This window comes from Vipera berus (assembly GCF_964194415.1).
Source record: "Vipera berus genome assembly, chromosome: 13".
In the NCBI taxonomy this organism is placed as follows: domain Eukaryota; kingdom Metazoa; phylum Chordata; class Lepidosauria; order Squamata; family Viperidae; genus Vipera; species Vipera berus.
Genome location: NC_138216.1, coordinates 5,600,888 through 5,620,495, shown reverse-complemented (window position 1 = coordinate 5,620,495; position 19,608 = coordinate 5,600,888). Strand labels below are relative to the sequence as shown.

The 19,608-nt window shown below is 46.4% G+C and overlaps 1 protein-coding gene across 1 annotated transcript in view; it reads right to left on the bottom strand.

Annotated features, from left to right (window-relative positions):
- Positions 1-99: 99 nt before the first annotated feature.
- The window catches only part of DNAH3 (dynein axonemal heavy chain 3), an 83,109-nt gene continuing 63,600 nt past the window's right edge, over positions 100-19,608 (bottom strand). Inside the window, exons 52-61 of the mRNA XM_081337961.1 lie at positions 16,769-18,910; positions 15,691-15,910; positions 12,937-13,181; positions 10,968-11,084; positions 9,903-10,060; positions 8,989-9,156; positions 7,504-7,646; positions 5,934-6,138; positions 4,006-4,143; positions 100-1,278 (exon numbers count right to left, since the gene is read on the bottom strand). Coding sequence (XP_081194087.1) covers positions 925-1,278; positions 4,006-4,143; positions 5,934-6,138; positions 7,504-7,646; positions 8,989-9,156; positions 9,903-10,060; positions 10,968-11,084; positions 12,937-13,181; positions 15,691-15,910; positions 16,769-18,910 — 3,890 coding nt within the window. The 3' untranslated portion in view covers positions 100-924. The remainder of the gene's footprint in view (positions 1,279-4,005; positions 4,144-5,933; positions 6,139-7,503; positions 7,647-8,988; positions 9,157-9,902; positions 10,061-10,967; positions 11,085-12,936; positions 13,182-15,690; positions 15,911-16,768; positions 18,911-19,608) is intronic.

Genomic DNA, 19,608 nt, shown 5'->3' with positions numbered 1-19,608 from the left:
TTTTCCAAGGTTCGGGATTCCACTTGGTCCCAAAGAGAGAGGATAAGGATGAGCTAAAATTGCCCTCTGTGAAAGAAAGCAGCGTTGTGGGAAAATAAAATAAAAATATGATAGGAAAAAAAAACCTCAAGGTCTCTGACCACCCTTATGTTGTACTTGGCTACATAACCTCATGTGCTATTGATATTCCTAGAGCAGGGCTCGTCAAACCTGGCCCTTTTATGACTTGTGGACTTCAACTCTCAGAATTCCTCAGCCAGGCACGTGTGCCTGGCTGAGGAATTCTGGGAGTTGAAGTCCACAAGTCATAAAAGGGCCAAGTTTGAAGACCCCTGTCCTAGAGTCTGCTGATAGTCGTTACTTAACCACTGAACTCTTAAACTGCCATTCATAGTTACATCTCAACACGCCTCCCCCCAAAAAAGGTACTTATGACCCAGTTCTGGAATTCTGACAGCAAACACACACACAGACACACAAACACACACACAATCCCTGTGGTCATGTGATTGCAGTTTGAGCTTTTGGAAAATATCTCACATTCGTGGCTGTTTGCAGCATTTTGCAGGCCACTAGCATGCTGCTGTTGTTGTTTTTTACAGATTCTGGTTTCCAGAAAAAAGCAACAACAATGTAAGATTCATTTAATGACCCCATGCTATTCACTTAATGACAGTTCCTGGCAGGCATTTGACACCCCCCCCTTTTGCCCCCTCAGATCTGGAACTCTGCCCAAAGCTAAGTGACTGCAAAGCTTGGCTTCTCGATCCCCAACTCTGCAGTTACACAGCCAAAGGGCAAAACTAGGAAGGGTAAAAGGGTCTTGAAGACTGCCGCTTTCATTTCAACGAGGGCCAAGGGTCAAAGTCTACATCTTTTAATTGGAAGGTGCAGCAATACAGAGATCCATTTTGCGCAGGCGGCTCAGTCGTCCAACTGGCAAAGGGCCGCCACCCCCCGGTTGATCCAGTGCTTCTGGGGAAGGTCCGAAGGAAGCTCAATGGAGAGGACGTAGTTGGTGGAGTGTCCGGTGGTGGACAAGACGCCTCTCCTGGCGCTGGTTTTGTAGACGGGACACAAGTAGATCCGTTCATGCAAAAACTTGGCGCTCTCGCCGGGTTTCAGCCAAATGATGGGCAGGGCGTCGTAAAGGATTTTGGGGAAGGATTCGCCGATCTGCATGGTTACTCGATCCCATCGGGCTCCCTCCAGGAAGAGGCCTTTGATGTAGGCGCCGTCTTCAGGCATCTGCTCCATGGCGTGCTCCATCCTCATCACCTACAGCGGGAACGGGATGAACGGACCGAATGAGGAGGAGGAGGAAATAACGCGGGCGTCCCACGTTCCTGGTTTTAGGAGGAAGTGGGCCCTGGGCTTCATGGGCTGCACCAAGTGCCGGCTTACTGTGTGGCATAAAGGCCATCCCTGTGATTGGTAAACCATGGTTGCAGCTCTGTGCACCAACTTTCGGAAGGCCAAGAGCAGGGGTCTTCAAACTTGGCCCTTTTTGTGATTTGTGGACTTCAACTTCCGGAATGCCTCAGCCAGGCACACCTGGCTGAGGCATTCTGGGAGTTGAAGTCCACAAGTCATCAAAGGTGTCAAGTTTGAAGACACCTGGCCCAAGAGAGTGGGTGTGGATTCCATGGGGAAGGGCGGACGACGTTCCAGAGGGTAGAAGCCATGTTAGAAAAGCCTCTTGACAGTGGACAATATTCGTAGCTCAGGGTTGAACCTGGTGGGTCTCTGAGCTTGGGTTGTTTTCCTGCAGATGTCTCCTTGCCCAGCTAGGTGACAACGTCAGAGCTAGAAGCGGGTGGAATTTGCTTCAGGGAGATGATGACGTTACCTAGTTGGGTAACGAAATATCTGCAGGAAAACAACCAAGCCCATCGAGGACCCCACACTCCTCCTCTTCCTCCACTGCACCGCAACGCCACTCCCTTCTAGCACTGATGATGTCACCTAGCTGGGTCATGAAAGGTCTGCAAGAAAACCACCAAGCTCAGAGTGCACCAAGGACCCCACAGTCCTCCTACCCCTCCTCCTCCTCCTCCTTCCTTCTAGCACTGATGATGTCACCTAGTTGGGTCATGAAAGGTCTGCAAGAAAACCACCAAGGACCCCACAGTCATTGTCCTCCTCCTCCACCTTCTTCCTTCCTTCCTTCCTTCCTTCCCTGATGAGATGCCCTATTTGGGTCATGAAAAGTCTGCAAGAAAACCACCAAGCTCAGAGAGCACCAAGGACCCCACAGTCCTCCTGCCCCTCCTCCTCCTCCTTCCTTCAAGCACTGATGATGTCGCCTAGTTGGGTCATGAAAGGTCTGCAAGAAAACCACCAAGCTCAGAGTAGCACCCAGGACCCGTCAAGAAAGGCTCCTGTCCCAGATCTTGCCAGCTGAAATTCCTCGTCCAAAAGGATCCGGAGATGCCCCTTTTGCCAGCCTGTGGGGGCAAGCCAATCCCGTCGTGAAACTAAGCCGCTTAATTTTTCATTTATTTATTTATTTTGCCTTTGCCCCTTCCGCCTGATAAACTCTTGACATCTCCATCTGCTCGTTATATTTTCAGCTGCAATACTCTCTGGACTTAATTTATTTTGAACTCTCTTCTTTCCCCCCCCCCAAAAAGAGTTCCCTGAGTTTTTCCCTCTCCCTTTTCCTACCCGGCGTTAATAAATACCATCCATTATTTAATACTCGGCACCTTATTATCTTCCCAGCACTGAGGGATCAATTAAGTCAGAATGGGGGCCCCCGTTGTTTCTAGCCTTGAAGAACTCGGGGTGAACTCTAAGAGAACCTGGATTCGGAAAACAACATTGCAGGAGAGAAAAGAAAATGTTTCTTTCCCACCGTCCACATTTTTTATAGCGGAGATGTTTTGCTGCTGCCTGGTAGCCAGTGAGTTCTGATCGGTATACGTCAAAAGGAGGGGGAGGAGGGCGGGAAGAGAAGGAGGAGGAGGAGGAGAGAAGAGAAGAAGGAGGGAAAGAGGGAGGAGAGGAGGGAAAGGAGAGGGAGGAGGAGGAGAAAGACGAGAAGGAGAGGAGGAGGAGAAAGGGAAAGGAGAGGAGAAGGAGAGAGGAGGAGGAGAAGAAGGAGGGAAGAGGAGGAGAAAGGGAAAGGAGAGGGAGGAGGAGGAGAAACGAGAAGGAGAGGAGGAGAAAGGGAAAGAGGAGAAGGAGAGAAAGAGGAGGAGGAGAAAGGTAAAGGAGAGGGAGGAGGAGGAGAAAGGGAAAGGAGAGGAGAAGGAGAGAGGAGGAGGAGAAGAAGGAGGGAAGAGGAGGAGGAGAAAGAGGGAAAGGAGGAGAAGAGAGGAGAAGAAGGGAAAGGAGAGGGAGGAGGAGGAGAAAGACGAGAAGGAGAGGAGGAGGAGAAAGGGAAAGGAGAGGAGGAGGAGAAAATGTTGTGGCTGCTCAACAACGCCTGCGTTGGTGCTAGTATCTACCCGCAAGTCCAATAATTATTTTTGTGTGAGGCCAGTTCTGTCTCCTCTCAATGGCTAGCAAATCCATCAATCTCCATCCATCGCCACCTCATCTATTTCTCTAGCAGACTCAATGATTGGACGTCCAGACGAAAACCTGGGCTGTCCATGTCCTTGTCCCACCACGTAGCTTGATGCACTCTCTCGCGCTTTTCCTCATAAATCCTTACGCTTCACCCATGTCTCAAGAAGCGCTTTTGGCCGGTTGTGTAGTTTTGAGATGTTGCAAAAAAAAAATAAAAAAATCAAAAGGAATGGAAATCCGTTCCTTTTGATTTTGATTTTTTTTTTCCATCTCCCAACTGCAAAACCAGCCAAAGCGTAAGACAATCGTGTGCCTCACCACGAAAGCCGCCATCTTGTCGCCGCCAACATTTTAGTCTGCAGATTCTTCCTCTCTGCTTCTCTGGAACCAGCCCCGACTCCTCACTAATTCTGGATTTCCGCATTTCGTTTTGTCCAAGTAACAATACTCTTTACAAGCACAATTAAATGAGTTGTACATATACTTTACCTCAAATTCAAATCCAATGTGATCTATTGGGATTGTATACTTTCTGGCATAATTCTGAGAGACGCCCGTCAGAAACGACTGAGTGAAATAGAAACCAGAGATCCAAAACACATTTGGTGGTCCGTGTTTGATCCATTCCTGAGGTGAACGGGAATTAACAAATATTTCTTATGAAATGGAGCATCAAAACAACAGCTACCGAGAATCCTAGGATGGCTGAATTTCTAATCCTTTGTCTGAAATGCCAGGTTGTAAGGATTAAGTATAATAACAGTGAGCCATGACTAGCTTGCATTTTCCAAATTGCAATATGCAAAAAAAAGCCAAGAGGATGAAAACACCAAGGATTGAATTGTTACATATTACTTCAAAGTATTCAATGATATTTAGCTATATATTACGGCTGCCCAAGAATGGAGTTCGGTAGATGAAAGGAACCCAACAGAATGGATTAGGATAAATTCGATATACTTAATGGCTAATTAATTATTGGTGACATTGGCTTGTTCTGGCTCTCCCAACATAACAAAGCATCTAAAATCGATCAATTAGGATCAGTTTGCTAAATGAACCAAACGCATAAAGTGCCATAATCACTCTAGCAAGGAATGCAGTGGGCCTTTTCATCATTTAATTAGGAGATTTATTGATTGTGGTTCAGAAAGAAAGGGGGAGAAATTGTCAGCCTCTGCTGAGAGTCTCTGCTCAAGATTTAGCAACCTTCTTTAACATCTTCCCTCCCAGCTGTGAGCAAGCTCATTTAAGACACAACGGGAGTTTTCCCTGCCAAGGTGAATATTAAAGCAGCCTAGCACAGTTGAGAAATTGATATGACCATCAAATCAGCTCTTGCTTCACCCCAACGTCTAGAAACTCCACACAGAAGGAATGTATGCATTTATGCCCCTGAAATCTCGTATCTTGTTTCTTTTTAGATGCTAGTTGAGTTGCATTTGGATTTTAGGATGCTGCTATTAAAATAGGACAGCATCTCTATTGCTAGTGTTTGATCTTGTAAAAGTAGGTGGAGGAAATGACCTTGGGGAAGAGGGGGAAGAATCACAGTTTAGGCAACAATCTTAAATAAAATCTGTAGGAGGAGGAGCAGAACCCCAGGGGTTGGAGTCAAAAGAGGAATCAGTCTAGAATCCCTACGTAGCCACAAGCAAACTATGTTCAGGTTTCCTTGAGTTCCATTGACCCTTATCTAAATCCAAGTGGGCGCCAGCCATGAATTAGCCATAAATCAATTTAATTGGACCTTCACGTGTGGTCCTTTTGCATCTGACAAATCCAAAGAAGTCCAAAGAAGGAATGATGCTAGGAAAAGTGTCCCAGAAGGAATCTTCTCTAGTTTTCAGAAGTTTAAAAGTAAGGTAGGGAAGAGGTACCTTCAGCCTTGCAAGATTCTGTTACCGTAACTTTACAATAAAGGTAGCGTTAGCCCTCATAATTGGTGCCTCTTGTCTAGACTACAGGCAGTCCTTGACTTACGGTCGCAACTGAGCCCCAAATTTTATGTTGCTAAGCAAGATATTTGTTAAATGAGTTTTTGCCCCATATTATGACCTTTCTTGCCACAGTTAAGGCGGTCGTTAACTGAATCTGGATTCCCCATTGGCTTTGCTTGTCAAAAGATCGCAAAAGGGGATCATGTGACCCTGGGACAGTTATGCAATCGTCATAAATGTGAGTCAGCTGTCAAGGGTCTGATTTTTGTTCATGAGACCATGGAGGGTACAATGGTTGTAAGCGTGTAAAACAGTCAAAGGTCGCTTTATTCAGTGCCGTTCTAACTTTAAGTGGTCACTAAACAAACAGCTGTAAGTCGAGGACTACCTGTACCTCCAACAGTTGACAGTTCTCAAGCCGGTTGTGACGATTTTGACAAGAGTACCAAGTTAACCAACTTGAGTCATTATGGGTACCTGAAAAAAGGCCAGCCGTGTCACCAAGTCAGTCACGTAACTCCCCAGGGGTTTGAGTGACGGGTAGGATTTGGCTGCCCACATCGCTGGCACTTTGCCCACGATCATGCTGTTGAAAACGTCCTCCAGTTCCGAAGACATCAACACCAGGCCTTTGATGGCTTTGCCTAAGCTGATCAGACTGCTCCGGACGACCTCCGTAAGCCTGACAAAAACAAAATATCCCTAAGTGGGACAGCCACTCTGTATCCCAAGGTAGGTTGGGAATAGGAAGAGAAGAAAGCCGGAAATAGTTGCGGTTCTTGTTATTTCGCCCGCTCGCTTGCCTGGAAAGGCAAACAGGTTGCAACGAAAAGGCAAGGGAAAGAAGGAAAGGCGCGTAGGTCTTCAGAAAGGAATGGTTGCGTTGGATAGTTGCTCCCTTCCCAAACAGCTCAGGCCCCAAAGTTGTGGAGTACTCCCTAACCCAGTGTTTGCCAATCTTGGCAGCTTGATGATGGGTGGAGCTTGAAGACGTAGGGACTTCAGTTCCCAGAATTCCCCAGCCAGATTGAAGATGTGCAGATTTCAATTCCCAGAATTCCCCAGCCAGCTGGAAGATGTGTGGACTCCAGTTCCCAGAATTCCCCAGCCAGCTGGAAGATGTGTGGACTTCAATTCCCAGAATTCCCCAGCCAGCTGGAAGATGTGTGGACTCCAGTTCCCAGAATTCCCCAGCCAGCTGGAAGATGTGTGCAATTCCCAGAATTTCCTAGCTAGCTGGAAGATGTGTGGACTCCAGTTCCCAGAATTCCCCAGCCAGCTGGAAGATGTGTGGACTCCAGTTCCCAGAATTCCCCAGCCAGCTGGAAGATGTGTGCAATTCCCAGAATTTCCTAGCTAGCTGGAAGATGTGTGGACTCCAGTTCCCAGAATTCCCCAGCCAGCTGGAAGATGTGTGCAATTCCCAGAATTTCCTAGCTAGCTGGAAGATGTGTGGACTCCAGTTCCCAGAATTCCCCAGCCAGCCAGAAGATGTGTGCAATTCCCAGAATTTCCTAGCTAGCCAGAAGATGTGTGGACTCCAGTTCCCAGAATTCCCCAGCCAGCTGGAAGATGTGTGGTCTTCAATTCCCGGAATTTCCCAACTATCAATGCTGGCTAGGGAATTCTGGGAACTGAAGTCCACAAGTCTTCAAGTTGCCAAAGTTGAGAACCATTGTACTAATCTATCATTTCTACAGAAAAGCAGGCGGAGAAATAATTGCACTATGCTAATAATAATAATAATATGCCTCTAAAGTATTCCAGATCAAGGCACAATCCGAGTATTGGGGTGACACAAGTACTCTGGTTGATCTCATGAAAGGGTTGATTAGCAGCTGGTAAATCACGAGCAATTTTGAGATGCTCTGTGCCAGTTAGCATTTTACCTATGGATTGGAAAATACCACTTTAGATACCCAAATATCACCAGGCACCTGACCACAATTACACACACACACACACATATATGCTGGTCGTCTGAAATGTCTTAAGACCCCGTCCTGACACCCTCCAGCTTATGCAGGTACATAGTCCAGAATTTTACCTGTTAAACCTGATCAGCTCCTGCCTGAGAACCGTGTTCATGGATTCCTCATACAGCACTGGGTACAATTTCATCACGTGTTCCAGATCAAAGTCATTGGGTAGCTTGGAGAGAACGTCTTGAGCCAATTCTTCAACCGTTTCCTAAAATGGGGAAACGGAATAATTGAGAAAGGAAATCACTGGGAAATAGCGAAGGCTTTAATAGTTTTCATTTTATTTTACGTATCTTCACATCCGTTATTTTTCAGAGTTTTGTGGCAAAAGTTTATGTCAATTTTGGGAGTGTCAATGAACCATCTAGATTGCTTTTCTGGGAACCTTCCACTCCTGCCTCTTATTTTTCTCTACAACAGCATATTCATTTGTTCGTTCATTCATTCATTCATTCATTCATTCATTCATTCATTCCATTTCTATTCCATCACAATCAAAGCACAAAGTATTTTGGTCTAAGGAAGAGTAATGATTAGCTTGCTCTACATCAGGGGTGTCAAACTCAATTTCATTGAGGGCCGCATCAGCATTGCGGTTGCCCTCAGGGGGCCGGGTGGGTGTGGCCTGGGTGGGTGTGGCCTACTGGGTGGGCGTGGCTAAAGTACGTATGGCCTACTGGGTGGGCGTGGCCAGCTCTACATCATTTGCATCAAGGGTGCCTATGGGGGAGGAGTGGGACAGATCTGAGAGTCTCTGGCAGGAGGAGGGTCTCTAGGCCAGAGCCAAGGCAGTGGGGGCCGTTCCCTCACTGTTTCCAGGATGGCTTCGTGGGCCGGATGAAACCACTTCGCGGGCCGGATCTGGCCCCCGGGCTTTGTGTTTGACATGTCTGCTCTACATGCTGACTGGCAGGAGGAGGGTCTCTAGGCCAGAGCCAAGGCAGTGGGGGCCGTTCCCTCACTGTTTCCAGGATGGCTTCGTGGGCCGGATGAAACCACTTCGCGGGCCGGATCTGGCCCCCGGGCTTTGTGTTTGACATGTCTGCTCTACATGCTGACTTGGGCTTGAAAAATAGAGGCTTGCAACATCTGATGCAACGGCAGCTTCTATACAGATAGTCCTCAACTTACCCCCCAAATTTCTGTTGCTAAGCAGGACGATTGCTAAGTGAGTTTTGCCTCATTTTGCAACCTTTTTGCCAGAGTTGTTAAGCGAACCATGCTGCGGCTGTTAAGCAAATCTAGCTTCCCCCATTGACTCTGCTTGTCAGGAGATAGCTGGGAAGGTTACAAAGGGCTACGCTCACGGGACACGGGACGCTGTCATAAGTACATGCCAGTTGCCAAGCTTTTGAATTTTGATCATGTGACTGTGGGGAGGCTGCAACAGCTGTTAAGTGTGAAAGCCGGTCCCGAGTCACTTTGTTCATTGCCACTGTAACTTTGAACCGTCGCTAAATGAAGGATTGTAAGTAAGTCGAGGACTGCCTGTCCTCGAAAGTTAAGGCCAGAGCTAATTTACAGCTGCACCTGTTTTACGATATCCGTACCTGTGGTGACTTCCCTCCTCCTCCAGCTTCTCGAGGGAGAGTCAACAAGACCCCGTTGAACAGCAGGTTTGTCTCCTGGTTATCCTTCGTAATGTCGGCATTCTCGTGAAGGCCAAATATTTCAGGATGGGTTGAAATTGGCAGCGTCCTTAAATAATCTATGTAAGACTACGACAAAACAAGGCAGATCCAAAGCTGAGCATTCAGACCTCCGTCAAGGACATTAAAGAGCAGGTTTGGTAGATTGTCAGAAGGTATTTTCATGTACGATAGATGGCACACACCCCGCCATGTATTAAAAACATTTCAGAAGCCGTAGAATGCAACTTCCAAGATCTGTAAATGGGCATCCCCTCTGTAAAGGGGTTTTCCACGTGAGGACAAATCATGCACTACCAAGTTGGGTTGTGGAAATGTGAATGAATGATTAGACGAGGGGACCTGAACTCATTGGTAGCCTCACATTAGAATGAACAAGGACACACATTCAATTTTGCAGCTACTAAGATTGTTGGCCCAGCAGGGACAAAAACAGCCAGAGAAAAGATTGAAGCCGGAGATATGGGCTCTTTTCAAACAATAGGAGTACTGATTTAGAGTCTGCCTATCAGGTGTTTAAGAGCTGAGGGCCGGGTAGCATAAGGAATCAACAATTAACGAGTTAATAGCTAGCCACCAACACCCTAATTAACAACATAAAGATACTCGCAACCAGGAACCATATAAATACAATGCGTAGAACAGCTCAGTGCACGTATTCTGGAGAGAGAAAAGTTCCCTGATGAGCTCAAAAGTAACTTTGGGTCCTGGTGACCGACTCAGATTGGATCCCGCAGTATTTTTTTAAAAAAATCACAGTCCCTCATTAATGTAGGTTATGATCTTAATACCATTCAACCTCGTCTTTTTCTCACCTGGTACGTCCCAAAGGGTGGTATATAATATTCCCCTCCTGGAGAAAGTTTATAGCATTCCTGTGTTTCAATTTCTTGGCAATAGACGAGGGAGAGAAGCGACAGGAGGAGACGTCTGTCCTTGTCATCTGTCACTCTTCCACCATAATTACATTCCCCTGGAAACAGAAAAGCTACATCAGGAGAGCGAAGGGCGAGAAGATTTACACCACAGGGATGCACACGGTTGTCATCTGGAAGGTACCGGTAGGAGGAAGAATACAAAACAGACGGGAAGTCTCTCTCTTTGTGGACATGCATTTCTACAGCTGGTGTCATGTCCTCGACTTACAACATTGGATGTTTTTGCATTGTCAGCTAAACCCTGGGCTCTTTTTACTAACCTGGCTAAGAATCTACCACAGGAGATCTGGACAAGACACTAACTTGCAAACCATTTAAATTTTTTTAATTTTTTTTATTTTAATCCCATTTATATCCCGCCCTTCTCCAAAGACTCAGGGCGGCTTACAATTTAAGCACAAACCAATGTGCTTAGCAGTAGCCTTCATTCTATGTATATGCCTGCTTATTAGGGCTTTCGGCCCCCGCCAAGCGGCATTATTACAAAGTCAGCTTATTGCCCCCAACAATCTGGGTCCTCATTTTACCTACCTCGGAAGGACGGAAGGCTGAGTCAACCTTGAGCCTGGTGGGATGCGAACCTGCACTAATTGCAGGCAGCTGGTGTTACTTAAGGAGGCGTTAGCCCACTGCTCCACCAAGGCTCCATAACTGGGGTACCTATTTTATTTTTCACTGCTGTAACATTAAACCATGGTTTTGCATTATGTGAAAGTCCTGATGGTTTGGACAGGGTTCACACACACTGGGCTCAACTTAATGTGAATTAATTTGATTTCGATTTGGCACAGTAGCAAGTGCCTGCCATTGTTTTTAACCAACCTTAGCCCATGGCTTAACATTCGTGTGAATGCATCCACTGCAGCTTGTTTAATGAACCATGGGTACAACAGATCGGGTCTTAACCGTCATATGCACACCAAGTCACAGGGTGCCTTGTACCTGTAAGATATGTTAGAGCTTCGAATTGAGTTTCTTCATATTCGTTCAGAAACATCTGAATTTGCCTCAAGCTGATTCTAAGGTCAGATTCGTTGAATTCATACGGAATATTCCAACCTGTCCAATTCGGGGAGGAGGGGGGAGAGAAAACATATAAGGAAGACTTATTCTGACACATCTGATGAAATGCAATCTTAAAATTATGCTATAATAAATGAGTTGATCCTTAAGTTACCACAATAGTTTTTATTGCTAGGGAATAGGGATGTATTTGTATTATGACGTGGTTCTCTCTCGGGAGAAACTCTCATTAGGTGAAAGTGCCACGGGCAGAAAAGCTTCTGTCAAAAAGGAAGTAGCCATAGCAATAGCACTTAGACTTATATACCGCTTCACAGTGCTTTACAGCCCTCTCTCAGCAGTTTAGAATCAGCCTCTTACCTCCAAAAATCTGGGACCTCATTTTACCAACCTCGGAAGGATGGAAGGCTGAGTCAATCTTGAGCCAGTCTGGATTGAACTCCTGGCATTGAGCAGTCAGCCTGCACTGTAACAACTGTGCCACCACAGCTAGCTTCCTTCCTTCCTTCCTTCCTTCCTTCCTTCCTTCCTTCCTTCCTTCCTTCCTTCCTTCCTTCCTTCCTTCCTTCCTTCCTAGCAATAGACTTATATACCGCTTCACAGTGCTTTACAGCCATCTCTCAGCCTCTTGCCCCCAACAATCCAGGTCCTCATTTTACCCACCTTGGAAGGCTGAGTCAACCTTGAGCTGGTCAGGATTGAACTCCTGGCATTGGGCAGAGTCAGCCTGCATTGTAACAACTGTGCCACTATGCCTTCCTTCCTTCCTTCCTTCCTTCCTTCCTTCCTTCCTTCCTTCCTTCCTTCCTTCCTTCCTTCTTAGCAGTAGACTTATATACCGCTTCACGGTGCTTTACAGCCCCTCTCTAAGCGGTGTAGAGAGTCAGCCTCTTGCCCCCAACAATCTGGGTCCTCATTTTCCCAACCTCGGAAGGACGGAAGGCCGAGTCAACCTTGAGCTGGTCAGGATTGAACTGCTGGCAGTGAGAATGCAGTTACCCTTCAATGCTGCATGCTAACCCCTGTGCCACCACGGCTCTAGTAACTTGATTGCATAATTTAAAAAATAAAACAAACAGGTCCGCCGTAACTCTGAATGGTCTCTAAGAATTTGGTTGTAAACTGAGGACGACTTGTCTTTAAAGAATACCCCCAACAGAAACATGAAGGCTGAAAAATAAGATTATCCCAGAGCTGTAACCATATTAAATACCACTGTATGGTGCAACATTGAAGTCCAATATTAAGAGCAGCGCAAGGGTGAATAGAATGTGAAAGATGTGTGTGTATGATGTATGTTCTTATTTGTAGTTTTGACTTGTGTGCAGTGTGCACTGCGGACAGCACTTAATTTCATTGTGAGTTACACAATGACAATAAAGCTATTCTATTCTGTTCTATTCTATTCTGTTGTTCTGTTCTGTTCTATTCTATTCTGTTGTTCTGTTCTATTCTATTCTGTTGTTCTATTCTATTCTATTCTATTCTATTCTATTCTATTCTATTCTATTCTATTCTATTCCATTCCATTCCATTCCATTCCATTCCCACCTATTCTATTCTATTCTATTCTATTCTATTCTATTCTATTCTATTCTGTTGTTCTGTTCTGTTCTGTTCTGTTCTATTCTATTCTATTCTTCATTCCTATATTCTATTCTATTCTATTCTATTCTATTCTATTCTATTCTATTCTATTCTATTCTATATTTTTATTCCATTCCATTCCATTCCATTCCAAGGTTCTATTCTATTCTATTCTATTCTATTCTATTCTGTTCTATTCTGTTCTGTTCTGTTCTGTTCTGTTCCTGTTCAGAGCCTTCAGGCCATTCAAGTGGGACAACTGCAGTGCAACTGGGAAGAGCCACCGGATTCCCTTTCTCACCCAGCGGACCAAAGTTTCTCCGTTCTTGCACCAGGGCGTGGAAGAAGCAGAGCCCAAACAGCATCTTGTGCCAGATTTCCTTTTTTTCACAGCTGCTAAAGAAGGCGGGATCGGAAATCGGGTCATTGAGGTAGGAGCGGAGGAGGTTCGCACGGACTCCTTTGGGCGGCTCGTTGGTCATTTTGATCCCATTTTGGAGAATGCTGACCGGAAACTTTTCCGATGGGTAACTGGTCAGCCACAACCTAAGAAGCAAGAAGAGAAATCTTCAGACGTTCTGGGGCTCCGTCACCGGAGGTCAGAGAGATTGGATGGCCATTTGTCCAGAATGATACAGGGCAGGGGTGTCCAACCTTGGCAACTTTCAGACTTGTGGACTTCAACTCCCAGAATTCCTCAGCCAGCCTGCTGTTCGGTTTTCTTGCACAAGCAGGGGGGGGTTGGACTAGAAGACCCCCCCCCAAGTCCTTTCCAACTCTGTGATTTTGCTAAACTGAGTTGATGAAACAATTCTTGTGCAATCCCACAAATTATTTTCGTGTTCAAATCATGCTAGAGTTGTGTTGCAAATGCCCCTCCTCTTCCCTCCCCTAAATTAAATTAGCTTTGTTTTAGGGCTTCCACGTTTTCTTTAGCAGGCTAATTTAAAAAGAGCTTTTTAACTAAGCGCCTGATGAAAGAGAGATAGGGCTGAGAAATTACGCTTCCTTCCTCCTGGGCTATTGAATTCGAGCAAGATAGCTTTTCACTAATCTGTTTTCTCCACCATTCCTTTATCGAATTCCTGATTGCCTTCGGTAATGGGGCCAATTATTCAAACGGCAGTGAAATGCCGCTGTCTATTGCAGGGTTTCTTAAACTCAGGAACTTTAAAAAGTGCGGACTTCAACTCCCCCAATTCTCCAGCTGGCTGGAGATTTCTGGGAGTTGATGTCCACACGTTAAAATTGCTGAAGTTCAGAAACCCTGTTCTAATGTGTAAGTCAAAGGTCTGATTTTAACACAGGTAGCTGTGATCACAACGGCGGCTAGAATTTCCACTGCTAAGCAAAGCGAGTTGCACCTAATTTTACAGTTGTTTTTGTCTGTATGCGAATCACTGCACTTCTTAAAGTGACTTACACGGTCGTTAAATGAATCTGACCTGCTCTAGTGAGGAAAATGGCGGGGCAACAGACAACGATGTTCACATGCCACGGCAACTGCTGTAAATGTACGTCAGTTGCCGAGCGCCCCAATTTTGACCGTGGGAACGCTACAACGGTCGTAAATGGGAGGATGGTTCTAAGGCACGTTTTTCAGTGCTGTTGTAACTTTGAAAAAATTTGTATTGGTTTTATAGGATTAACAAGCAGGGTAGGGAAATAGGGATTTGGAATAGGGTAGAGCAAAGGTTAAGGGACACGGTGGCTCAGTGGGTTAGGACGCTGAGCTTGTCGATCGGCAGTTTGGCGGGTCGAATCCCGAGTGCCGCGTAGCAGTGAGCGCCTGTTACTCATCCCAGCTTCTGCCAACCTAGCAGTTTGAAAGCACGTCAAAATGCAAGTAGAAAAATAGGGACCACTACGGTGGGAAGGTAACAGCGTTCTGTGCACCTCTGGCGTCTAGTCATGCTGGCCACATGACCACGGAGACGTCCTCGGACAAGCGCTGGCTCTTCGGCTTTGAAACGGAGATGAGCACCGGCCCCTAGAGTTGGAAACGACTAGCACGCATGTGCGGGGGAACCTTTACCTTTTAGAGGAAAGGTTAAGGGTAAGGGTTGGGGTATATACATATATTTGTGAAGCAATACGGTGGTTGGGTAGTCAAAAGAAGCAAATAACAAGTTGTTTGTAGATAGTTCAGATTGCATCAATCAAAATTCCCTCTCTGATTCCCTTCATTTTCACATAGTCAAAGTAATTAAGTTAATACGTTTCTAGTTATAAGCTAGTCAATTAACAAAGTTTTCAACATAGTTAGACTAATACATATCAAAATCCTGTTTTTAAGTTTTACCTAACTGCAATAAAAATACTGTAAGGTAGCCTATCATATGTAGAAAAGAGATTACTTTTTGGGCAACCTACAATTCCCTATTTCAGTAAAGAATAATTCTCTCGTCTACGAAACTTACATTGTTCATTACAAAGCATTCTTGTGATTTTTTTTTTAATCCCATATATATCCCGCCCTTCTCCAAAGACTCAGGGCGGCTTACAATCTAAGAAGCACAAATCAATGTGCTTAGCAATAGCCTTCATTCTATGTATATGCCTGCTTATTAGGGCTTTCGGGGGGCCCCAAGTGGCATTTTTTACAAAGTCAGCTTATTGCCCCCAACAATCTGGGTCCTCATTTTACCTACCTTGGAAGGATGGAAGGCTGAGTCAACCTTGAGCCTGGTGGGACTCGAACCTGCACTAATTGCAGGCAGCTGGTGTTACTTAAGGAGGCATTAGCCCACTGCTCCACCAAGGCTCTAATTTTCATCTAATTTTCATCTTAACTTTGAGCGGGCGCTAACCAAGGGTTGTAAGTCAAGCACGACCTGCCTGGGGCTATCAAACAGCAACCTGATTCTCACTGAAGCCACCAATCGATATTCTCGTTTCTCATGAACATTCAGAGGAATGAAAGTTTCTCCAGGAAAGAAAGAACAGAGAGAACAAAGGTTCCTTGGAAGGGAGGGATGGATATGCTTGTGAAAAGATCTCAATCGATCTACCACCTCCAGGTCCCATGGAGAAGAGACTCAAGTTACATTCTTGCCTGAATTTGGTGTGGGTATTCTCAGGCACGATGACTTCCTCACAGATTTTTTCCAAAGCGGGCATCCAGCTGGTGGCCAGGTGGCAGTTCTGCAACACCACCCAAGTCCCATCCCCGATGCCCTGATTGATCATCTTGGCTGCGATGGGGCCTTGTCCTTGTCCCAAAGAGATGGTCTGGATGCTCTCCATTCCGAGATCGTCGGCAAACTTCAGCAAACCTAGTCAAGGAACACAACTCAATAAACGCGTGGGTCATTTTAAAGAGTCAGGGCCATTTTTTTTTAAAAAAAAGTATGCACACCATCCCCATAAGCAAGAAGGTGAGAACTTCCAAAGTTGCTGAACATTGTCCTCCTCCACCATTGGCTGCTGGGAATTGGGGTTCAATAACGTCTGATGGGTGCAGGGGTGTCCGCCCTTGCTAAAGATGGTGCCTCTTTCTGTCCACCGATCCTCAAAGGAAGCAGGATGATAGTCATAGATCAGGGGTCTTCAAACCTGGCCCTTTTGTGACTTGTGGACTTCAACTCCCGGAATTCCTCAGCCAGCGTGCCTGGCTGAGGAATTCTGGGAGTTGAAGTCCACAAGTCATCAAAGGGCCAGGTTTGAAGACCCCTGTTGTAGATGTTTGCCAGATTCAATTCAAGAGCTTATTCTATGAAGCTCTCTTGTTCAGTTAGGTCAGGGGTCTTCAAACGTGGCCCTTTTATGACTTGTGGACTTCAACTCCCAGAATTCCTCAGCTAACGTGCTGAGGAATCAAGTGGCTGATTTGATTGTGTTGTTGCTACCATAGGCTATGGAGTGTGGGGGGCTATGGGTTTCGTTGTATGGTGCAATTTTTTAAATGCTGTAATCACCAGGAGTCTCCTACGTGTGAACTGGGCCAGCTATGTAATTTGTTCAATAAATAAAACAACAAATACAATTTTGTTCTGAATCAAACCGGCATCTATGACCACTCTGAGGTAGGACTGCAATTTGGGGTAGAGGGAGAGAGATCCTAATTTCCTTTCTCTCCGCCAACAAAAGTCCAATCAGAATTTGAATTGAACTGTACTGAATTCTAATCTCACCTGCCATGGGATCCGCTCCGGGGGACAATACGAAGATCAAGGGGGCGCAGCAATTGGAATCATTGTAACTTCCAACTAGATCGAAGGTTGGGGGTTCAATGTAGGTCCTCCCCATCTTCTCCATGATGAATCGTTGGGTGGCTGGGATAATTTTATCCGGTCGCAAACACCGGAGCACCACCATGCGGTCAAGACCCGTCAGCTTATTCCACCCATCGGGGAACGCTTCTTCATGAGGCTTAGCAGAATCATAAATCGCTTTCCAGGCCGGGACGTGGGACTCAAAGTGATCCATCAAGCGGTTGAGGTTTTCGAGGCCCGAAGCGCGGACAATCTCAGCCCAAGCTTTGTCACTCAGCCACTCGGAGGCCGGGTTGGGGTAGGGGTTCTCCAGGGCCACCCCTCCGGTCAATAAGAAACGCCAAACTTCGTCGTCTACTTCGTCCTTCCCTTTCAAAATCCCGATGGTCAAAAGGAGGGAGAAAAGCAGCTTGTCTTTTTCAAACAAGGACCGGCAGACATTGTTGTAGATGCTCACGGTGAAGTGGTCAATGATGTGCTCAATTCTTTCCTCCAAGATATCGCTTTTTTTACTGTTGGCCAGTGACTGGACGTAGAGGTGAATGAACCAGGTCAAGGAATACTGGTACATGGGCTCAATGTGGGCCAGATCAGAAATGCAGAAGAAGACCGTGGCGGAATGGACTGCCACGGGTTTGTAGCCCATCCGAGTAGCGTCAATCTCCATCTCCGTTACGGTAGCAATTTCCTGCTTCTCGGAGATTTCTTCGGACAGCTCCTTGGAGGAGGAAAGGACTTTGATGGCCGTCTCATCTTCTAAGATGTTTCCTTCTGACTTGGAGAGGACTTCCAGGATCTTATCTTCGATTTCCTTCAGCTGCTTCTTGTTGGCTGCACTCTCAATGATCAGCTTGTTCTTCTTTTCTTCCAGTTCCGGTTTTTCTTTGGCGGCCACGATTCCAAGAAGCTGGTCTTGAAGTCCCAAAGGAGTAATCATGAAATTGAGCAGGCAAACCTTCACCGCCACCTCCGGCAGGTAATGAGGGTTCCTCAAACGAGTGGTCATGTAAAACCGGAAGTCTCTGGAGAACTCGATAATGTTCTCCCCAAGTCTCATATACTCAACGCCCTGCTGCTTGAACGTTGTCTTTAGCAGAACGGGCTCCAGGAAAGCCTCCAGCTCCTCGCCGATATTTTCGAGGAGGACCGGCGTTCCAAACTGGATCGCGTTCTCCAAGGACCTGACGTAATTGGTGTCGGATAATTTGATGACCGAGAACTTGTTGCCCTTTTCCATATTCTTGACCCACTTGTTGGCTTGCCCTTGAGGGTCGATCATCAGAGCCCATCGCCGGGAGTTGGAGACAATGATGCCGTTATCGATCGAGAAGGAATCGATGGGCAAGCCGGCAATCTGCCAGGCGCGGATCTTGACCGGATCCCCTAAAGTGTTACTCAGGCTGAAATCGTTTGAGCAAGGAATGTCTTTCTCCTTGCATAAGGCCAGCCACTTCTGCTGACATTCCAGACGGTAATCCACGGTGAAGGCCCCCAGGTAAGCCACCGTGCCCGAAGACAGCAAGACGTCACCGGTCAGATCCGTGTAGCGGATCCCCAGCAGGCGAGCGGCTTCGGTCCACCTCTGCTTCTCGCCGCCTAATCCGCTGATCAGTTGCTCGGCTCGGACCAGCTTCTGGGAGCATATCTCAATGTTGTCCTCCAGCTCTTTCTTCCGGTTATTCATCTCTTCAAACTCGTCGTTCAGAGCCTGGAGGCGGTCCATCAAGATCTTAAGCTCCGCACGCTTCGTGTTGAGTTTCTGCATCTGGATGTTGAGCAAGCCCTCCGCCTCTCGTAGACGCTCCCGCTTGGGGGCAACGACCTTGGCGACCCGGTCGTAGACCTCCATGGCCCTCACCCACTTGCATAAGCCTTCGCAGGCCGAAGAGACGTTTTTTATGACGGCAGGCTGGAAATCGGGGTGGTTGATAAACCTCTCTCGGATTCTCTTCATTACTACTGCGGGAATGTTATCTTTGTCATATGTCTTCAAGCCTTCAAGGAATTTCAGATCACCCAGGACCTTTTTAGAACTTCCCCAATAGTCTTCAATCATTTTACCTGCATTTCACAACAGAACACATAAACATGCACGCATTTAATACTAGGCAACTTGTGCACCATTGGGTCATTATTACAGTGATATTTCCTTTTCTAAACAGAGAATGACCACAGGTGGACGAAAAAGCAGTGGAAGCGGGATGACTTCTGACTTCCTGCTGGCTTCCCCATTCCTTCTGGGAATCTTGCAGGCAGCATCAGAGATCTTATTTCCCTCCTTCCCTCCTTCTCCTTCTTCCCTTCCCTAGCCTTCTCTTCCCAACAGTCAGGTAAGTGACTGCTGCTGGACGGGAGAGGGAGCAAGGGATTATGAGATTGGCTGGGAAACTGTCACAGAACATTGAAAATGAAGATCACATAACCGCAGCAGCAGCCAATAACACCGAATCAGCCACAATTTTCCATATTTCCTCCCCTCCAAAGCCATGGGCCCCAGATGCTGTAAGTTAGCCCATTTGAGCTACCCTGGCTCAAAAATTATTTCAAAAATGATTGCCCTGTGATGCACTGTTTCACCCAATTAGCAGCCACGACAACAAGAGTCTTAAGTAGTATGTATATGTTGAACAAGATAAGGGAAATCTGCAGAGCATCTAATACAGGAAATAAGTCTTCGGCTTTCTTTGCAACGATGCTTCAGCAGTCACCAATTTCTTAAAATGAAGGCGATAATGGGAGATAATGATAACCCAAGAGCA